Source organism: Canis aureus, chromosome 2 (genome assembly GCF_053574225.1).
Source record: "Canis aureus isolate CA01 chromosome 2, VMU_Caureus_v.1.0, whole genome shotgun sequence".
Classification (NCBI taxonomy): Eukaryota; Metazoa; Chordata; class Mammalia; order Carnivora; family Canidae; genus Canis; species Canis aureus.
In genome coordinates, this window is record NC_135612.1 from 59,113,658 (window position 1) to 59,128,101 (window position 14,444).

General features: G+C 57.0%; 1 protein-coding gene across 1 annotated transcript in view; it reads right to left on the reverse strand.

The window, feature by feature from the left end:
- Positions 1 to 9,903, reverse strand: part of TBC1D2B (TBC1 domain family member 2B) — a 61,571-nt gene extending 51,668 nt beyond the window's left edge. The window contains exon 1 of the mRNA XM_077858504.1: positions 9,565 to 9,903. Within this exon, the coding sequence (XP_077714630.1) occupies positions 9,565 to 9,903 (339 nt within the window). The remainder of the gene's footprint in view (positions 1 to 9,564) is intronic.
- Positions 9,904 to 14,444: the final 4,541 nt, after the last annotated feature.

The following is a 14,444-nucleotide window of genomic DNA, read 5'->3' on the forward strand; positions in this document are numbered from 1 at the left end:
CCAGCTCTGCAGGGTGAAGGCCCCACTGTCCCTGCGCTCACGCTCCCTGGTACTCTTCTGGCTCACCCACCCAGGGGCCCCACAGCAGCCTGCCATCCTTACTGTCCCCCTCCAAACCTTCTCACACCTACCCAGCGAGGTCACATATACCCCATGCTTCCAGACTCCCGGATGGCTTCCACATGCCCTGCGACCTGCACACTAACCTGGCCCACACAGTGCTGCACTCTGCAGGACAGTGGCCTCCCCCCACACCACAGGCACACACAAGCTGGGTCAGCTTCCACAGACCTTGCTCCTGCTGCACTAGCAACCATCTGCAAACTCCTACTCACTCAACACCCAGTGCAAACATCCCATCTGCCACCCCGGCAGAACTAGGTCACACAGTATGTGGTGACACGGCACTTTAGTATCCCACCTAGGATGCAAATGCTGGGCTGCTCCCCAAAGGGTTGTCCCCCACCCCATATTTACAAACCCAGAGAATAGCATGACCCTTGCTCAAGGCAGAGCCACAGGAAGGAGGGCACATATCATACGGCACGTTGCTTAAGATGACATGATGGCCGCTCACAATGAAAAACTTTTGTTTCTTAAACCTGAGGAAGGATATCTGGATCCCCAAGACACGTCTAACCTAATTGTTCCATAAGCAACAAAAAGCTCAAGTGAGTGGTAAGCAGCCTGATGATACAAAACTCGGATGAAAAACAGACCACAATCCAAATCTGATAAGATTCCAAATTTTCTTTTGAATGTTTCAAAATCATGAGCCTGGAAAGAATCTCAAGGGATCTGGCCCCAGACCAACAAAACAGATGCGAGGTCTTGTGTCTGAGCCATCAGCAGCCACAGGGGGGGGGGGGGGGGGGGGGGGGGGGAGGGAACCCAGATGGGACGTCCCAGCCCGGAGAGAGGGGAGCATCCACACGGCCCTCCTTTCCTCTGGTGGCACCATAAGCTCTTACCTCCTCTCTTTCAAACTATGTTAGAATCAGCATCTTCTTGTTATCTATTAAAATAGTCACACAAATTGTAATCTAAATCCTTTTTCAAAGGCTGAGCAAGAACCCAGACCCAAGGGGAGGTGCCCACTTCCCACCCAGCCTGGGAGGTGGAGTCGGCGGGGCTCCCCCTCATCACTCTAACACCCTCTTTTAAAAAGCAAATTCACAGAGACAAACCCATCTTTCCAGCTCTGACGATGTCACAGAGATTAGAACAAGGGCAAGGCCGGGGGAAGACCTGACACAGAACAAGGTGAAGCCAATGCACGTTCACAGGAAAAGGGCCCCAAAGATGGGGTTTGTGGGGGGGCTGGGCCCAGTGACGCAGGCAAAGACAAGGCTGCTCTGCCTCTACGCTCCTGCAGGAAGGGTGGGAGCCCTCAGGATGCTTTCTGATTCAGGGACCATGGAGGCACGTGGCCTCTGAGTGACCACGGGGCTGCATTCCTGCTGCTCCTATCAGCTCTGCTATTGCACAATCAGGGAGAGCCGGGGCTTTACGACTCAGGAGAATTAATTGAAAGCTGCAGCAGCCACAGCCAGCAGCCCACCAGACAGCCCCGCAGCACCCCTGCCTGTGATGGTTTCCATACAGTGTGATGCTACACTGCTTGGGAGCAATGCTTTTTACTTAGAAGCAGGACACAGAAATGACTTTGTATAAAGGTTTAGAAACTGGGGTCCCAGGCTCCACCTGCCAGAGACCTGGGGGCAGAGGTGTGTGGCAGCAGACGTCTGCCTGCCCTGTGAGCAGACTTGCAGGGTGTCGAACAGTCTTTAGGACCAAGCTAGTGTCTCTGGAAAGTATTGGATGAAATCTGGCGGCTCCCCTACATGGAGGGGCCATCACTAAAAGTCACCCTCCCAGAAATAGCGTCCCCCCACTGATGTCAGCAAACACCATTGCTCCCAAAGGCCCCTGGGGGAGTGGCAACACAGAGTGCAGGCTGGGGACTAAATGGGACGCTGGGAGATGCAAACCTTAAGGCCTCGGGGAATTGGGAAGAGGGTGACGGGCCCCAAACCACAGCTCATACAAACTCAGAATGCAAAGTAGATGTGCAGATAGAAACCACAGAGTGTCAGCCCAAGGGTATGGGGCTCACGCTTCACTAGCCTCCACCCACGCAGCTTAGCCATTTCCATTCCACAGAGAAAACCATCAGCAAATGGGCCTTTGTACTTCACAGCAGAGGGACCGGTCACTTGCCACCTGGAGGACAGCAGTGGTTCCCAGAGAGAGGCCACGGATCTGCGGTGGGAGGGTCGGAGATGGCTCCACAGGTGGGCAATCCCTGGCCATCCCAGCGCAGCAGGATATCTGGGGCAGGACCCCCATGTGCACGTGCCCAGGAAGTTCCTGTCCTACAGTCTGTGCTTTCTTCAAACAACAGACACCGAGAGTGGAGTCAGCACGTCACCTGTGGGACAGGATGTGTGGGGGCGCTATGCAAACCCTGAGGCCCTGCTAGTGGGCCTGGCTCACAGGCAGCAAAAGGACACCCCCAGCTGCTGGGCCTGACCCTCTCGGTGTACACCGCCTGAGAGGAGGCTCCCAATAGGATCTGCATGTCCACTAAGTCAACTCATTCTGGAGCCTATCGTCTACACCGCTCACATCCTACACCGCAACATGAAAAGGGCAGACTCGAGTTTAGGTACCTGCCCATGCGTGAGCCTGACTTCCTACCTGCGGACTAGAGTGGAAACATGAAGCAAATATCACCAGACTGCTGGCTTTAACATCAGCACTTGAGTTCATGTATCCGGGGAAGGCTCCAGTCCAGAGTTGCCATCACCCCGCTATGGGCCTCAGTTCCCACATCCTGGCACCTGGGTTAGGGCTCCTTTACCTCCGACTCAGGGATGATGACCCTTGGAGCAAAAGCACATCATGACTTCCTCCACTCAATGACAGCGCCCTAATCACACCCCGAACAGGCCAGAACGAGCTCCCCAGGGTCAGAGGTGACACCTGAGTTCCCCCAGGCGCCCATCAAGGCCTCGAGCCACAGAATCTGTCAGGCAAATGGCTAACTGGCCGCAACCACAAGGAAAGTCAGGCCAGCTTGTCTGCAAGCAGTCTTCACTGGATGTCACACAGCTGGAGAGGAAATGAAAATCGGTGTGCTGCCTTCAAATAGTCTAAGACGAACATCTCTGACGGCAGGGCCTGCCCACCCCGTCAACCATCAGGCCTGCCATCCGATGCTCAGATAAGTCGTTGCCCGTGGGGCCAAGTGTGCAGAGGCTGGCCCTGGGAGTGGCCAGAGGGAGGTCCCAAAGACTCCGCTGCGGATCCCTCCCCACCATGTTCCAGATCCCCCACATGGTCGATCTGAAAAAGGTGAGCAGATGAAGCCAAGCCCCTGAATCTTGCGTGACCAGAAACATGGCCGCTGGCCTGCCAGGCACAAAGCCTTTGAGCAGCTACACAGTTACACCAAGATCTAAGCAGTGCAGCCACCCTCCCTGGAGCACTCCCTGACAGTCAGTCACACAGGCCTCTCCAGTTCTGCAATGCCCAGGGAAATCCTCATGCCTCCCAGTCAGCCCTCTACATATGGGCTTCCCCTCCTCTCCATCCCCACAGAAATACACCACACTTGCCCCAGAATCAGGACACCGGCAGGCATCTGAAGTCACACCCTATACAGAATACTACAGACAAATGCTATCTCCCTCCATGGTTTTCCCAAAGCCATCAGGTGCTAGTCTATATTTAAAGTCTTCACATTGTAGTTTCTTACATGAGTGGGAAGTTCCTGCTGTATTTCAGAAAAAGCATCATGGCAGATGCTCTAGAACATTCACTAATGAATCAGCAGACAGCAAAACTTCCCCTGTGCCACGGGAGCATGCAGTCAGTGGACCAGTGTGCAGTGTACATCCATGACCTGCCTGACTCCCTCTAAGCGCATGGGACGCAGGTGAGCCACGGCAATCTCTGCCCTCAGGCCGACAGCAGATGCCCCGGGACCTGACCAGGACTGGACCTGCTTTGGTGAGCGACGCAGCCCTGGACCTGTGTACTTGGGGCTTCCTGAATAGGCTGTGATCAACTGTTGAGGGGGCAACTGGGGGACCCACAGGCTCCCCAGAGACCATCCCTGCCTTGGCTACCCAGAGAGCCTCACAGGACGCATGCTAGTGTGTCCCGGTCACTGCACTGGAGGCAGGATGTGCAGATGGCTAGTTAGGGGCACCATTGCTCCCCACTTCATGACTCCACCCAGCACTGAGAGCCAGCCCCACGGAGGCCTGGACGCCACAGGACATAAGCAAACACCCACTGCAGTGTCCCTGAGACTCTGCCACATGAATCTCTACGATAGTTCCTAATCAATCCGAGTCTTTTCTACAATAATATGGTCTTTTCTTGTCCTTGGAGGAAAGGTAATGGTCTCAGTTCTGCTTTGACCTAAAGGAGGGAGGTAGCCCAATGGCCAATGGGTAAAGACACCCAAGCAAGGACACCTGTCCACCCCTCAGAAGCCTCAGGGAGGTGGTAGTTGGTGTTTGCACCTCAGCCCCGAGGGCATGGGGCCCCTCCCTGTTTCTCAAAAAACAGTTGCCTCCGAAGGGGAAGGAAATTGGCAAAGTGCATCTAGGCAAAGCGGGTGGAAGAGGAGAGCATTTGGTGAAGGCAGTTATGAGGAATGCCCTGGGATGGGCAGTGCACCCCCGCAGGGAAGACCCCCTGAACGGCTTCCCAGACCCCACTCTCCCTGAAACCATGGTGCTGAAGAAGCAATGGACCATGATATCTTCATCTTCACATTAGAAACCTTTCTGCCGGGGCACCTGGGGGGCTCAGTCAGTGAAGTATCTGCCTTCACCACACATCCCAATTTCAGGGCCTTGAGATAGAGCCCGGAATCGGAATCGGGCTCCCTGCTCAGTGGGGAGTCTGTTTCCCCCTCTGCCCCTGCCCCTCTCCTTGCTCATGCTCTTGCTCTGTCTCTATCAAATAAATAAAATCTTTAAAAAAAAAAAAAAGTGAAACCTTCCTGCCAGTGTGTAAGGTAACTACTTCCACCCTTCATACACAGACTGGATAATCCTACAACAGCGTTAGATGAATGTACTGGACGTGACCCAACCACCACTTTGGAAGAGAGAAAAAGACTGTCAACCCTCACTTAAAACTCTTTGCTGATTCCCGTAGTTCTGGCCCCAAAGGCCTCCCCTCCACAGACTGCCCCTTCTCCCCAGCTGCCACCTGAACTCCTTGAGCCCCACAGGCAAACAGCACTCCCACCTACGCACCTCTGCTCCTGCCACACTCCTCCCCCTTCCCCCTGTGGTCAACACCAACCCAACCTTCACATCTCAGCAAGTCTCTGCAGCCGTCCCCACATACTAGATTGGGGCCCAGTCACACATGCACCTCCCACGCTGCATAGCACTGGTGCCATTACCAATGCCCATCTCCCTGCTCTACAAAAAGCCCCACCGGGCAGGAACTGGACTCACTTGGTTCAGCCTCTACCCCCAGTGCCTAAGCACACAGTGAGTGAGTGAGAAGTGCCCCAGGTTCCTTCCCCTAAAACATGCGAGTCATTCGACCACAGTCCGGGCCATATCCACCAGCTACTCTTATACACCTCCAAGCCAGGAATGGTTTTCACACTTCTAAATGGTTGAAAAAAAATTGAAAGAACAGTATTTTGTGACATGTGAAAATCACATGAAATTTAAATGTCAGAGTCCATAAATAAATAAACGTTATAGAAACACTGCTATGCTCATTTTATGGTTCTGTACTAGGACAACAGAGGAGTCAGAAATGGGATGGCAGCAAGACCTAAAATATTTACCATAAGGCCCTTTACTTAAAACATAGACCCATGGCCACACCAGTGTCCTCAGAGCCCAGCCAAGGTCATGAAACACAAGAGATGGGAACAGAACCTCTGTACTCTGGGTGAGCATCCACTCTCTGAATAGTTGATGCCTGTTGTATTCAGTAGGTGCTCACAGCAGGCCACGAGGGGAGGGGGTCATCTGACACACTGGAGGCTTGAGCTCACCCTTCCAGGGGGCCAAAGCCCTCCCTAAACCAGAGCTTACAGAGCGACCACCGTCTGTGCTCTCATTCCACAATGTCTATCTGGGCACCGCCTGCGTGAGATGAGGATGGAAACCTCAGGAAGCGCAGTGGAGACCACGCTGTCAGGAGCACAGTGACTGGCGGCAGCAGAGGGATAGAGCAAGCCACTGTGATACCACACACACGGAACACTGCACGTGCCTTTGAGGAGTGTCCTAACTGGGAAGCCACGATGAGCCAGTGAAAAGTTAAATCTGGACAAAAGATTTCATTAATACTTTGAGACCCCCAAGAGGATGCCCTCAGGCAAGACAGCTTCACAGGACCATAGCGGCTGCACGGCGGGCCCCCTGCGGGCCCCTGCCGCTGTTCTGTGTGGGACACACCATGGTTGCCCAAGCGAACAAATGTTTGTCATTAAGCTGGGAGAAGTTTCCACACCAGAGAATGTGCATCCTTCCCACAAAAGCGGGTTAAGAACAAGACTGCACGACTGTGTAGTTACATGTGACTCAGAAACTGACTCCATGTCCATCTGAGCACCAAACAGCCACAAGAAAGGGGCAGAGGGCGGGGAATTCATCTGCAGACCATCGGACGATGCAGGGGCTACAGAGACCTGCAGAGCAGGGTGGTTCCCGCTCACACTTTACCCCCCCCATCAGTCACATGCCACCCTGAGTCCCAGCTCACTCTAGAACTGTCCCCTGCGCCCCGCCCCAGGAAAGCCGGGTAGGGAGGGTCCAGCACACTGTCCTCACCCGCCTGGGGAAGCATCGGCCCCACACCACAGCAGCGTCCAAGTATAAGATGCTCCTGTTGTTTTCTTACCACGTAGAAAGGACAGAAGTCAAAGGCAGTAAAGGGAAAACTTTATCTCATCCAAAACCACTGATGTTCTAAGTCAAAAAAGTAGACCCGTCAGAGCAGAAAACACAAGTAGATGCCCTGCATTTCGGACACTCACTATTCCTGGCATGTCTACTTTTAAACAGGGTCTGAGTCTAGCTTCGCAATCTCAGGCCAATCCCAGCCCCTCTCTCTGGCCCTCTCCATTCCCTGGTCTGTAAAATAAGGCGCTGGACCAGATCCCTGAATTTAGCAACAGAGAAGCTTAGCAAGAAATTCCAATATCGGCTTTCATTAAGACTCAAGCAGTAAAGTATTTTGAAAAAGCCCAACAAAACCACAGCTTTGCCAGAGAGGCCTGAAAGACACGTTAAACAAGGAACACATGATAATGCAATAAGCAAAGTGCTGATTTTTCTTTTCTTTTTAACTCCTCTGTCAAAAGAAATGTAAAATGTAAAATAATACGCAACCCGCCGAGGCCTGAACAGGGCTGGGTCTTCACTGGCCTAAGACTCCCCCCCTGCAAATCAGGGCAGCCCCCCTGGCCGAGGAGCCCCAGCGTGAAGCGTTAACACCAGGCAACAAGGAAAATAAAGGACCGATTCCCACTTTTACCACCACATTAGTGTTGCTCCCACTGCTTAAAAGGAACCACCTACACTAAAATACACCCTTCTGCACTCCATGCCCTTCATCTGGACAGCCCTGTGCTTCTGGAAAGCCTTGCGTGCACGTCCATGCCCACTGCCTCCATAAAGCTGACCCTCAGCCTCGGGCATTTCCATCTTATTCTGTGACTACTCAACCTTACGGACTCCCCAGTCAGTAATCCATGCAGAAACGGATTTCCTTTTCTAAAAATCTTCTGGACATAGAAACAGGTGGACAGAATGCTATGAAGTGCACTGGTACACCCGCCACCCAGTCCTACAAGTAGACAGTTGACAGAACACTGGGTGCCCGTGGGGACCTGCTCCCACTCTTCCTAAGCAGCAAAGTGCACCCTGAATCCAGACTTGTCATCGTGCACAGCTCCCTACTCCCCACACAGCACAGACAGCTGCGTGACCTTCTGCACCCTCCTGCCCATGGAACCATCTGTGTGCCATCCTTCTGTGACGTCTTCTTGCCCAGTTCCATGTGCACAGCCAGCACTCTCATTTCTCAGCACACACTGCTGCAGGCCATTCCATTATAGCAGTACACCACGGCTACAGCCACAGGTACCACTTGTCCTGCACGGCTGCCACGCAGGGCCTGCTCTGTGCCAGACACTTCCCACATTTCCGGAATGTTCACAGCCCCTAATGAGGAAGGTGACGGTCCCAGCGGACCAGAGGGAGCTAAGGCAGACAGGGTGCAAGATGCCCAATGTGTGCAGGGCAGACCCAGGGAAGCTCAGGACCACGGCTGGCCACCGTCTGCGTCCAAGCCCCCAGCCCCACTTAGGTATTTACCTCCGTTATTCACGTTTCCCTGCATGAAAACACTGACAAGGCTCCAACGCCGTCTGAGAAAATCTGAAACAGGATGCCCCATTTTGTTCTCTAACAAACAATTCCACAGGAAGTTCATGTGACACAGGATTGTGCACAAGCACAGTGAGGACAAGCCTTGCTTTGGCAGCGTCCCTGTGTGCTCCCTGGACTCCTTCCCAAGTTCATCCACACGGTTTCTAAGTCAGCCCTGCCCAGCTTCCCTTGCAGACAGGCAGAGGAGGCACAGGGGCCTGGGAGAACCGGGAATCACAGCCATCCAGAGGGGCTGCAGCTGCTGCTGGAGCTGACCTGGGGCAGCTCCAGCTGCTACGTGGCCTCCAGGGCCCAGTGCTGAGGCCACGAGGCCGGGGGAACCAGGCTCAGCCCACTGGGCTCTGCACTTGACCCAGGAGAGCTCTGGCAATAGATGGGCCCAGCTAGAGGAGGGAGGGCAGGAGCAAGGCCAGGAGAGGGCTCTGAGAGTGGACCCCAAGGCCAGGGCCACATGGGATGTATGAGGCCCAATTGGTGGAAGGAACCCCTTGACACCTCTCCCCCAGCAAGAGAACAAGCTCTGCACTTAGCATAGTGCCCCTGCCCACTGCAGGACCGGAGTGAACTGTGAGCACCCCGCCACCGCCACCGCCTGGCACCGCACCAGCAGCCCACCCCTCCCCTCCCCGTTCCAGGAAGAGCAGCGGAGGCACCAAGGGGTCCACCTGGCAGATCCAGAAACCTGCGGGCGCCAACGCCTGGGACCGCTGCGCAGGGCGTCCACTTCGTGCGTGGGGAAGCGCGGGGAGGGGGCGGGGAGAGGGGCGGGGGGGGAGGACGACGGGAAGGGGGGGCCGCCAGGGAGAGGGGCCCCAGGAGACCGGAGCCCTGAGGTCGGGGTGGAGGGCACCAGGAAGGGAGGCGCCGGGGTCGGGGGCACCGAGGTCGGGGCGGGGGGCGCCGGGGTGAGGCCGGGGAGGGGGCGCCAGGGAGGGGGCGCCGGGGAGGGGGCGCCGGGGTCGGGCTGGGGAGGGCGGGGAGAGTGGGCCGGAGGGCACGAGGGTCAGGCCGGGGAGGGGGCGCCAGGGAGGGGGCGCCGGGGTCAGGCCGGGGAGGGGGCAGCAGGGGGCGTGGCCGCGGGTCGGGCGGGGGTCGGGCCGGGGCTCCGCGCTCCCACCTTGAGTACCGTGACGGCGCCCGCGCTGTGCACCTGGAAGTGCGCGGGCGGCTCTGCGCCAGGCTCGGCCGCGTCGTCGGGGCCCTGGTAGCTGAAGCAGGCGTCCGCGATGTCCAGGTGGCCGAGGGGCAGCGCGTCCTGCGGGCTCTTGAAGTAGTAGAGGTAGCAGCGGCGCGCGTCGAACACGAACCAGCGGCTGCGGTAGCCGCGCAGCGGGCCCTTACCCGACAACTTCTGCAGGTATCCGCACAGCCGCCCCGGCCCCGGCCCCGACCCCGGCCCCGCCGCCGCCGCGCCCTCCCGCTCCTCCTCTTCGGCCCGCGCCCCGGGCCCCGGCATCGCCGCCGCCCCGCCGCCCCGCCGCCCCGCCGCCGCCCGGACCCCGCGCGCCCCCGCCCGCCCGCGCGCCGCCCCCGCGCCGCCCCCGCGAGCCCCGCCCCGCCGCTGCGCACGGCCCGCGGGCGCGCAAGGCAGCCTGGGACTTGTAGTCCAGCAGTCTCGGCACAAGCCGGCGGGAAGCTCGCGCTCCGCGCACCTGCAGCACCTGTACCGGGCGCCCTCCGCTGATGCGGGCGGCCCGCCAGCGGACACGCCCCTGCGAAATTGGCTGTCACCAGAGAGAGGAGGAAGGACGGGGCCGAGCCAGCCGCGACCACGTGGGCCCAAGGCCACGGTGCTGAGCTAAACTCGCCGGAGAAAGAGACCGTGCGATTTCACTCATGCGTGGAATCTGGGAGACACACCAACATATTAGAAAGAGACCGTCCGTCAGTGCCAAGAACAAAGTGGCGCTTGGCCAAGCGAGAGGTCGGGGCAGCGAGAGGTCCGGGCTTCCAGGTGTGCAGGGGCGGGGGCCGGGGGGGGGGGGCACGTGCAGCCTGGGGGGCACGTGCAGCCCGGAGGATGGGGGGCAGGTGCAGCCAGGAGCAGGTGGAGTCCCAGAGCAGGTGCAGCCCGCAGGGGCAGCGGGTGCAACCTAGCGCCTGTTGCAGCCTGGGAGGAGGTGCAGCCCAGGAGTGACACTGCCAACCTCTGCGTGGTATCCCTGGAACTTGAGTATGTCCACTACACCTCCATGGAAAAAGGAAGGTTCTAGCTGTGTTTCTGCAAGGACCAAATCAAAGCAGATATCCCACATCCTTTCTTCTGCACATTCGTACACAGACATGTGAGTGGACACAAAGCTGGAAAGCTTAGCTTTCTGGGAGGGACAGGGCACCAAACATGCATGAAGAGCAGGCTCCAAAAAAAAAAAAAAAAAAAAGAGCAGGCTCCCACTCGCCCACCCAGCCAGCCTCAAACAGGCCCTGTTCCGCTGACCACAGACACCTCTCGCCAGCCCATCCACAGCCCGGCCTAGGTGGCCACAGCAAGGGGGACTCCACTTTCATGCCCTGGGTGCTCTTTCAGCACAAAACACATGGTGTTGAGGGTGGGCTGTGGAGGCACGGATTTGCCTCCCGGCTCTGCCACTAACCGGACATGTGACCTTGGGCAGTTTATTTGACCTCTCTGAGCCTCAGCCTCTTCATCTGTAGAATGGGGATCATACAGTCCATGCCATTGTTCTCATGACACTTACAGGAGAAACACATGTGAGATTACTCAGCACGTGCCTAGCACATAGCAGGTCCTCAGTGCAGTCCAGCTGTTCTTACTATTCTTGTACAGTTAACGTGAATGTCCTCCTCAATCGGCAGCTTCTGAGAGGGAGGATCCAACAGCGGATCAGCCTCCATACAGGGCAGGCCTGAGAGTGCCCTGCACCCTGGGGAGAAAGGAAACCAAGTTGGATTTGGGCTTTGCCCTATGCATGAGAGGGGCAGTGACTAATGGGCTTGCAGGGTGAGGCAGCAGGGTGGGATGTGCCCAGGAAATCCCATGGAAAGGGGAACAGCTGGGAGCACTGGATCTGTAGCTACAGCTCCACGTGGGAGGTGCGCAGGAGGCTAGGCAGGAGCGGGGGACAGCCCACTGTCCTCAGCTCTATCAGCCAGTTGTGCAACAGTGGGGGTGTACTGAGCCCAGGTCCACCTTGCAGAGACCGAAGTCTACTGAGGTTCAGGAAGGCACAGGTGTGAGCCCCCAGCTTGAGCAGGTGGGTCTGGACAAGGGACCACTACTGTCACTCCGTGGCTAGTGTCTGCTTCCACCAGCATAACCCTCCTGCCTCGGAGCCTGTTGTTGGTCCCTAGCCAACCATGGCAGAGGAGTGGTGCCATTCTTGCTCGCTCACAGGCCCCATGTCCTGTTCTCTGAGCCCGGCCATGCCCCACACGATACCCAACACAGTCAAGTGCCCCACATCCGATGTAAACATGACTCTCAAAACATTTGAAGGAATTGCTGTAATTATGGTCCCAATATTATCTGTGAGGAATTCATTTTAATTTATGTTTGGCTAACAATTTCTTGGCAATCATCATGTCTGTGTGGGCATCCTGGCTGAGTGAGAGAAATCCAGCCTACACATTGTTTTCAAAGGGAGTGACTTTTTTAAGCCTATTGATTTTTTAAGTGATCTTGCCATCCAACGTGGGGCTTGAACTCATAACTCCAAGATCAAAAGTCACACACTCTACTGAGTAAGCAAGCCCACCAGGTGCCCCTCGAAAGAGTGACATTTTGATGATTATAATGTTACACTTTGTAGACATCTAATTAAATGTCTATTGATTTAGATTTTGCTCTTTTTCTTGGGAGCCCGAGCATAATCATCTTTTGCTGTTTTTCTCGGGTTTTGGAATCCAGGTATACTTGTCCTTGGCTACAGACCTTTCATAGGTCCCTGGAGAACTTGCAGAGCCAAGCACTGGGCCTGCAGAATCTCACAGACTGGCCAGGCCCAGAGTGTGGCCCTCTGAGGACGCTGCACAGCCACAGGTCCTGAGACCCCAGTGAGCGGGACAAAGTGGCAACAACCTCTCAGCACAGTCCCTCCCCTCCATTCAGCTGATTAGAATTGGCCCCAGCCTCCAAGATCCCCCAACCCCCTATGATCCCCTAGATCTCTCCCAGGCCACCAGCCCTGCCCACTCCAGGAGGCTGGTTTTCCAGGAACAACCCTGCATGGTGTCACACCCCGTTCCGTCCTGAGGGCCCTGTGCCGGGGGTTGAGAGCTGGAGCCTTAGTTCGGCTTCTGCAGCCCCTCCCCCACCATCTTTCTGGACAAGTCTTGTCATTTATGTAAAATGCTGAAGAAATGCAGCTTCGGTTCCGTCCTTTCCAACCAGATCCCCTGCCCAGGGCTATCCTGCATGGGAACTTGCTGGCTCCCGGGTCCTCCCTTGGAGCCCTTCTCAAATGGCAGGTGGACATTTGCAGTTTTCAAAGTCCCTTTAGACTGAATGTCCAGGTCCTGTGGTCAGGGGCCAGCGTTGTGCAGCCTGTGTACCCTCCCACCACCATTTCTAGGATATGTCTGCTTGGTGCCACAGGGCCTGCCCCCTCTAGCCTCGTGGAGCCCAGTGACCAGAAGGAAGTGGCCGACCCAGGAGGAAGTGGCTGCTGTTTACCCAAAAGGGGAAATTAGGGCAGTGAGCTTGCTCCCACATGGCCAGCCCTGGGCAAGCCCCAGGGACACAGAGCCAATGACTCATCCTCGGCCAGTCTCCCTCAAGAGGGATGGGGTGGGAGGCCCAGCCACGTGCAGTCTCTGCACCTCACAGACTCCAGGAGGACAAGCTGGCCAAGGTGCCATCCTGTTGCAGGAGGAGCCCACAGTCCTTGGGGGAGTCCAGAGAGAGGAGACCTCACTGCCTGATATGCTGCCTGATAGCCGTGTCTGTGCCCTCTCTGGGCTGCAGGGGATGGGCAGCAGTTGATCTCCAAGGGCCTGCCTGCCTGCCTGCAGCCCAGCTGTAAGGCCTGTGGGCCAGTGAGGCTCTTCTGGGCCAGCTGGGCCAGTGAGGCTCTTCTGTTTCCAGCCTCTTGAGGTTTTCAGCCATCACAACTGACCAGTCCCTTCCCTTTGGGCACTCTTCCATCCTGCCCTCCGCAGTTAGTGTAAGCATTACCACTGGGGGTCACAGGGTGTGTCTTCCCTGCCACCCCACCAGAGAAGGGGCCCTAGCTGCAGCCCCATGGCCAGATGGCACAGAGGGAGCCCTCCTGTCTCTGAGCAGAGACTGCCCCATTATCTGGAGGTCAAGCACACAGGGATCCTGATGGGGCCTTGCTAACCCCAGAGCTTGGTGGAGGAAGTTGGTCTGGATGGGGGTGGTTTGGAGTTCAGGGTGTGGTGCTAGAGGGGGAACCGGGGAGCTGGGCTGGCTTCAGAACAGAGGCTGCATTGGCCAGGGAATAGCCCCCAGAGGGAGGCCCCACCACCACCTCCCTACCACGTGCTCCCATACCATCCTGCCCTGATGGGGTCATGGGAGGGAGCCCGAGTAAGGGGGGTGGGAGGGACTGTCACCACCCCTGCCTCTGCCTCCATTGGGTGCTGTGCTGAGTCTCAGAAGGGCCTGGGCAGGCGGGATGGTGGCTTCAGAGAGAGAAGCCCCACCGCACCCCTCTGGCCTGGATTTGCAGACTCTGGCTTCCCGAAGGCCTCATTTCCCTGCCAAATGTGCAGGCAAATCTCACAGCCTATGGCTCCCCTTCCTGGGGGGGGTGGGGTCACCTGAAGTGCTGGCCACTCTCTAAGCCCTGGGGCCCAGGGCACTGATGGAGGGCAGAGGGTTGGCAGGGGCTGGGGGCCAGCAGGTGAGGACTACACAGGAGTTGGGGGGACACACAGGCTGGGGAGCGGGGGAGGCCTGGACACAGGGCGGGCTGCAGGTACAGAGGCCTGGTCCTTTCTGTCCCAGTCCTGGTTCTCGGCCTGGCACCACAGCCAGGACAGCAGCCCGCCTATCTTGGCTCCTCCCCAAGCCCC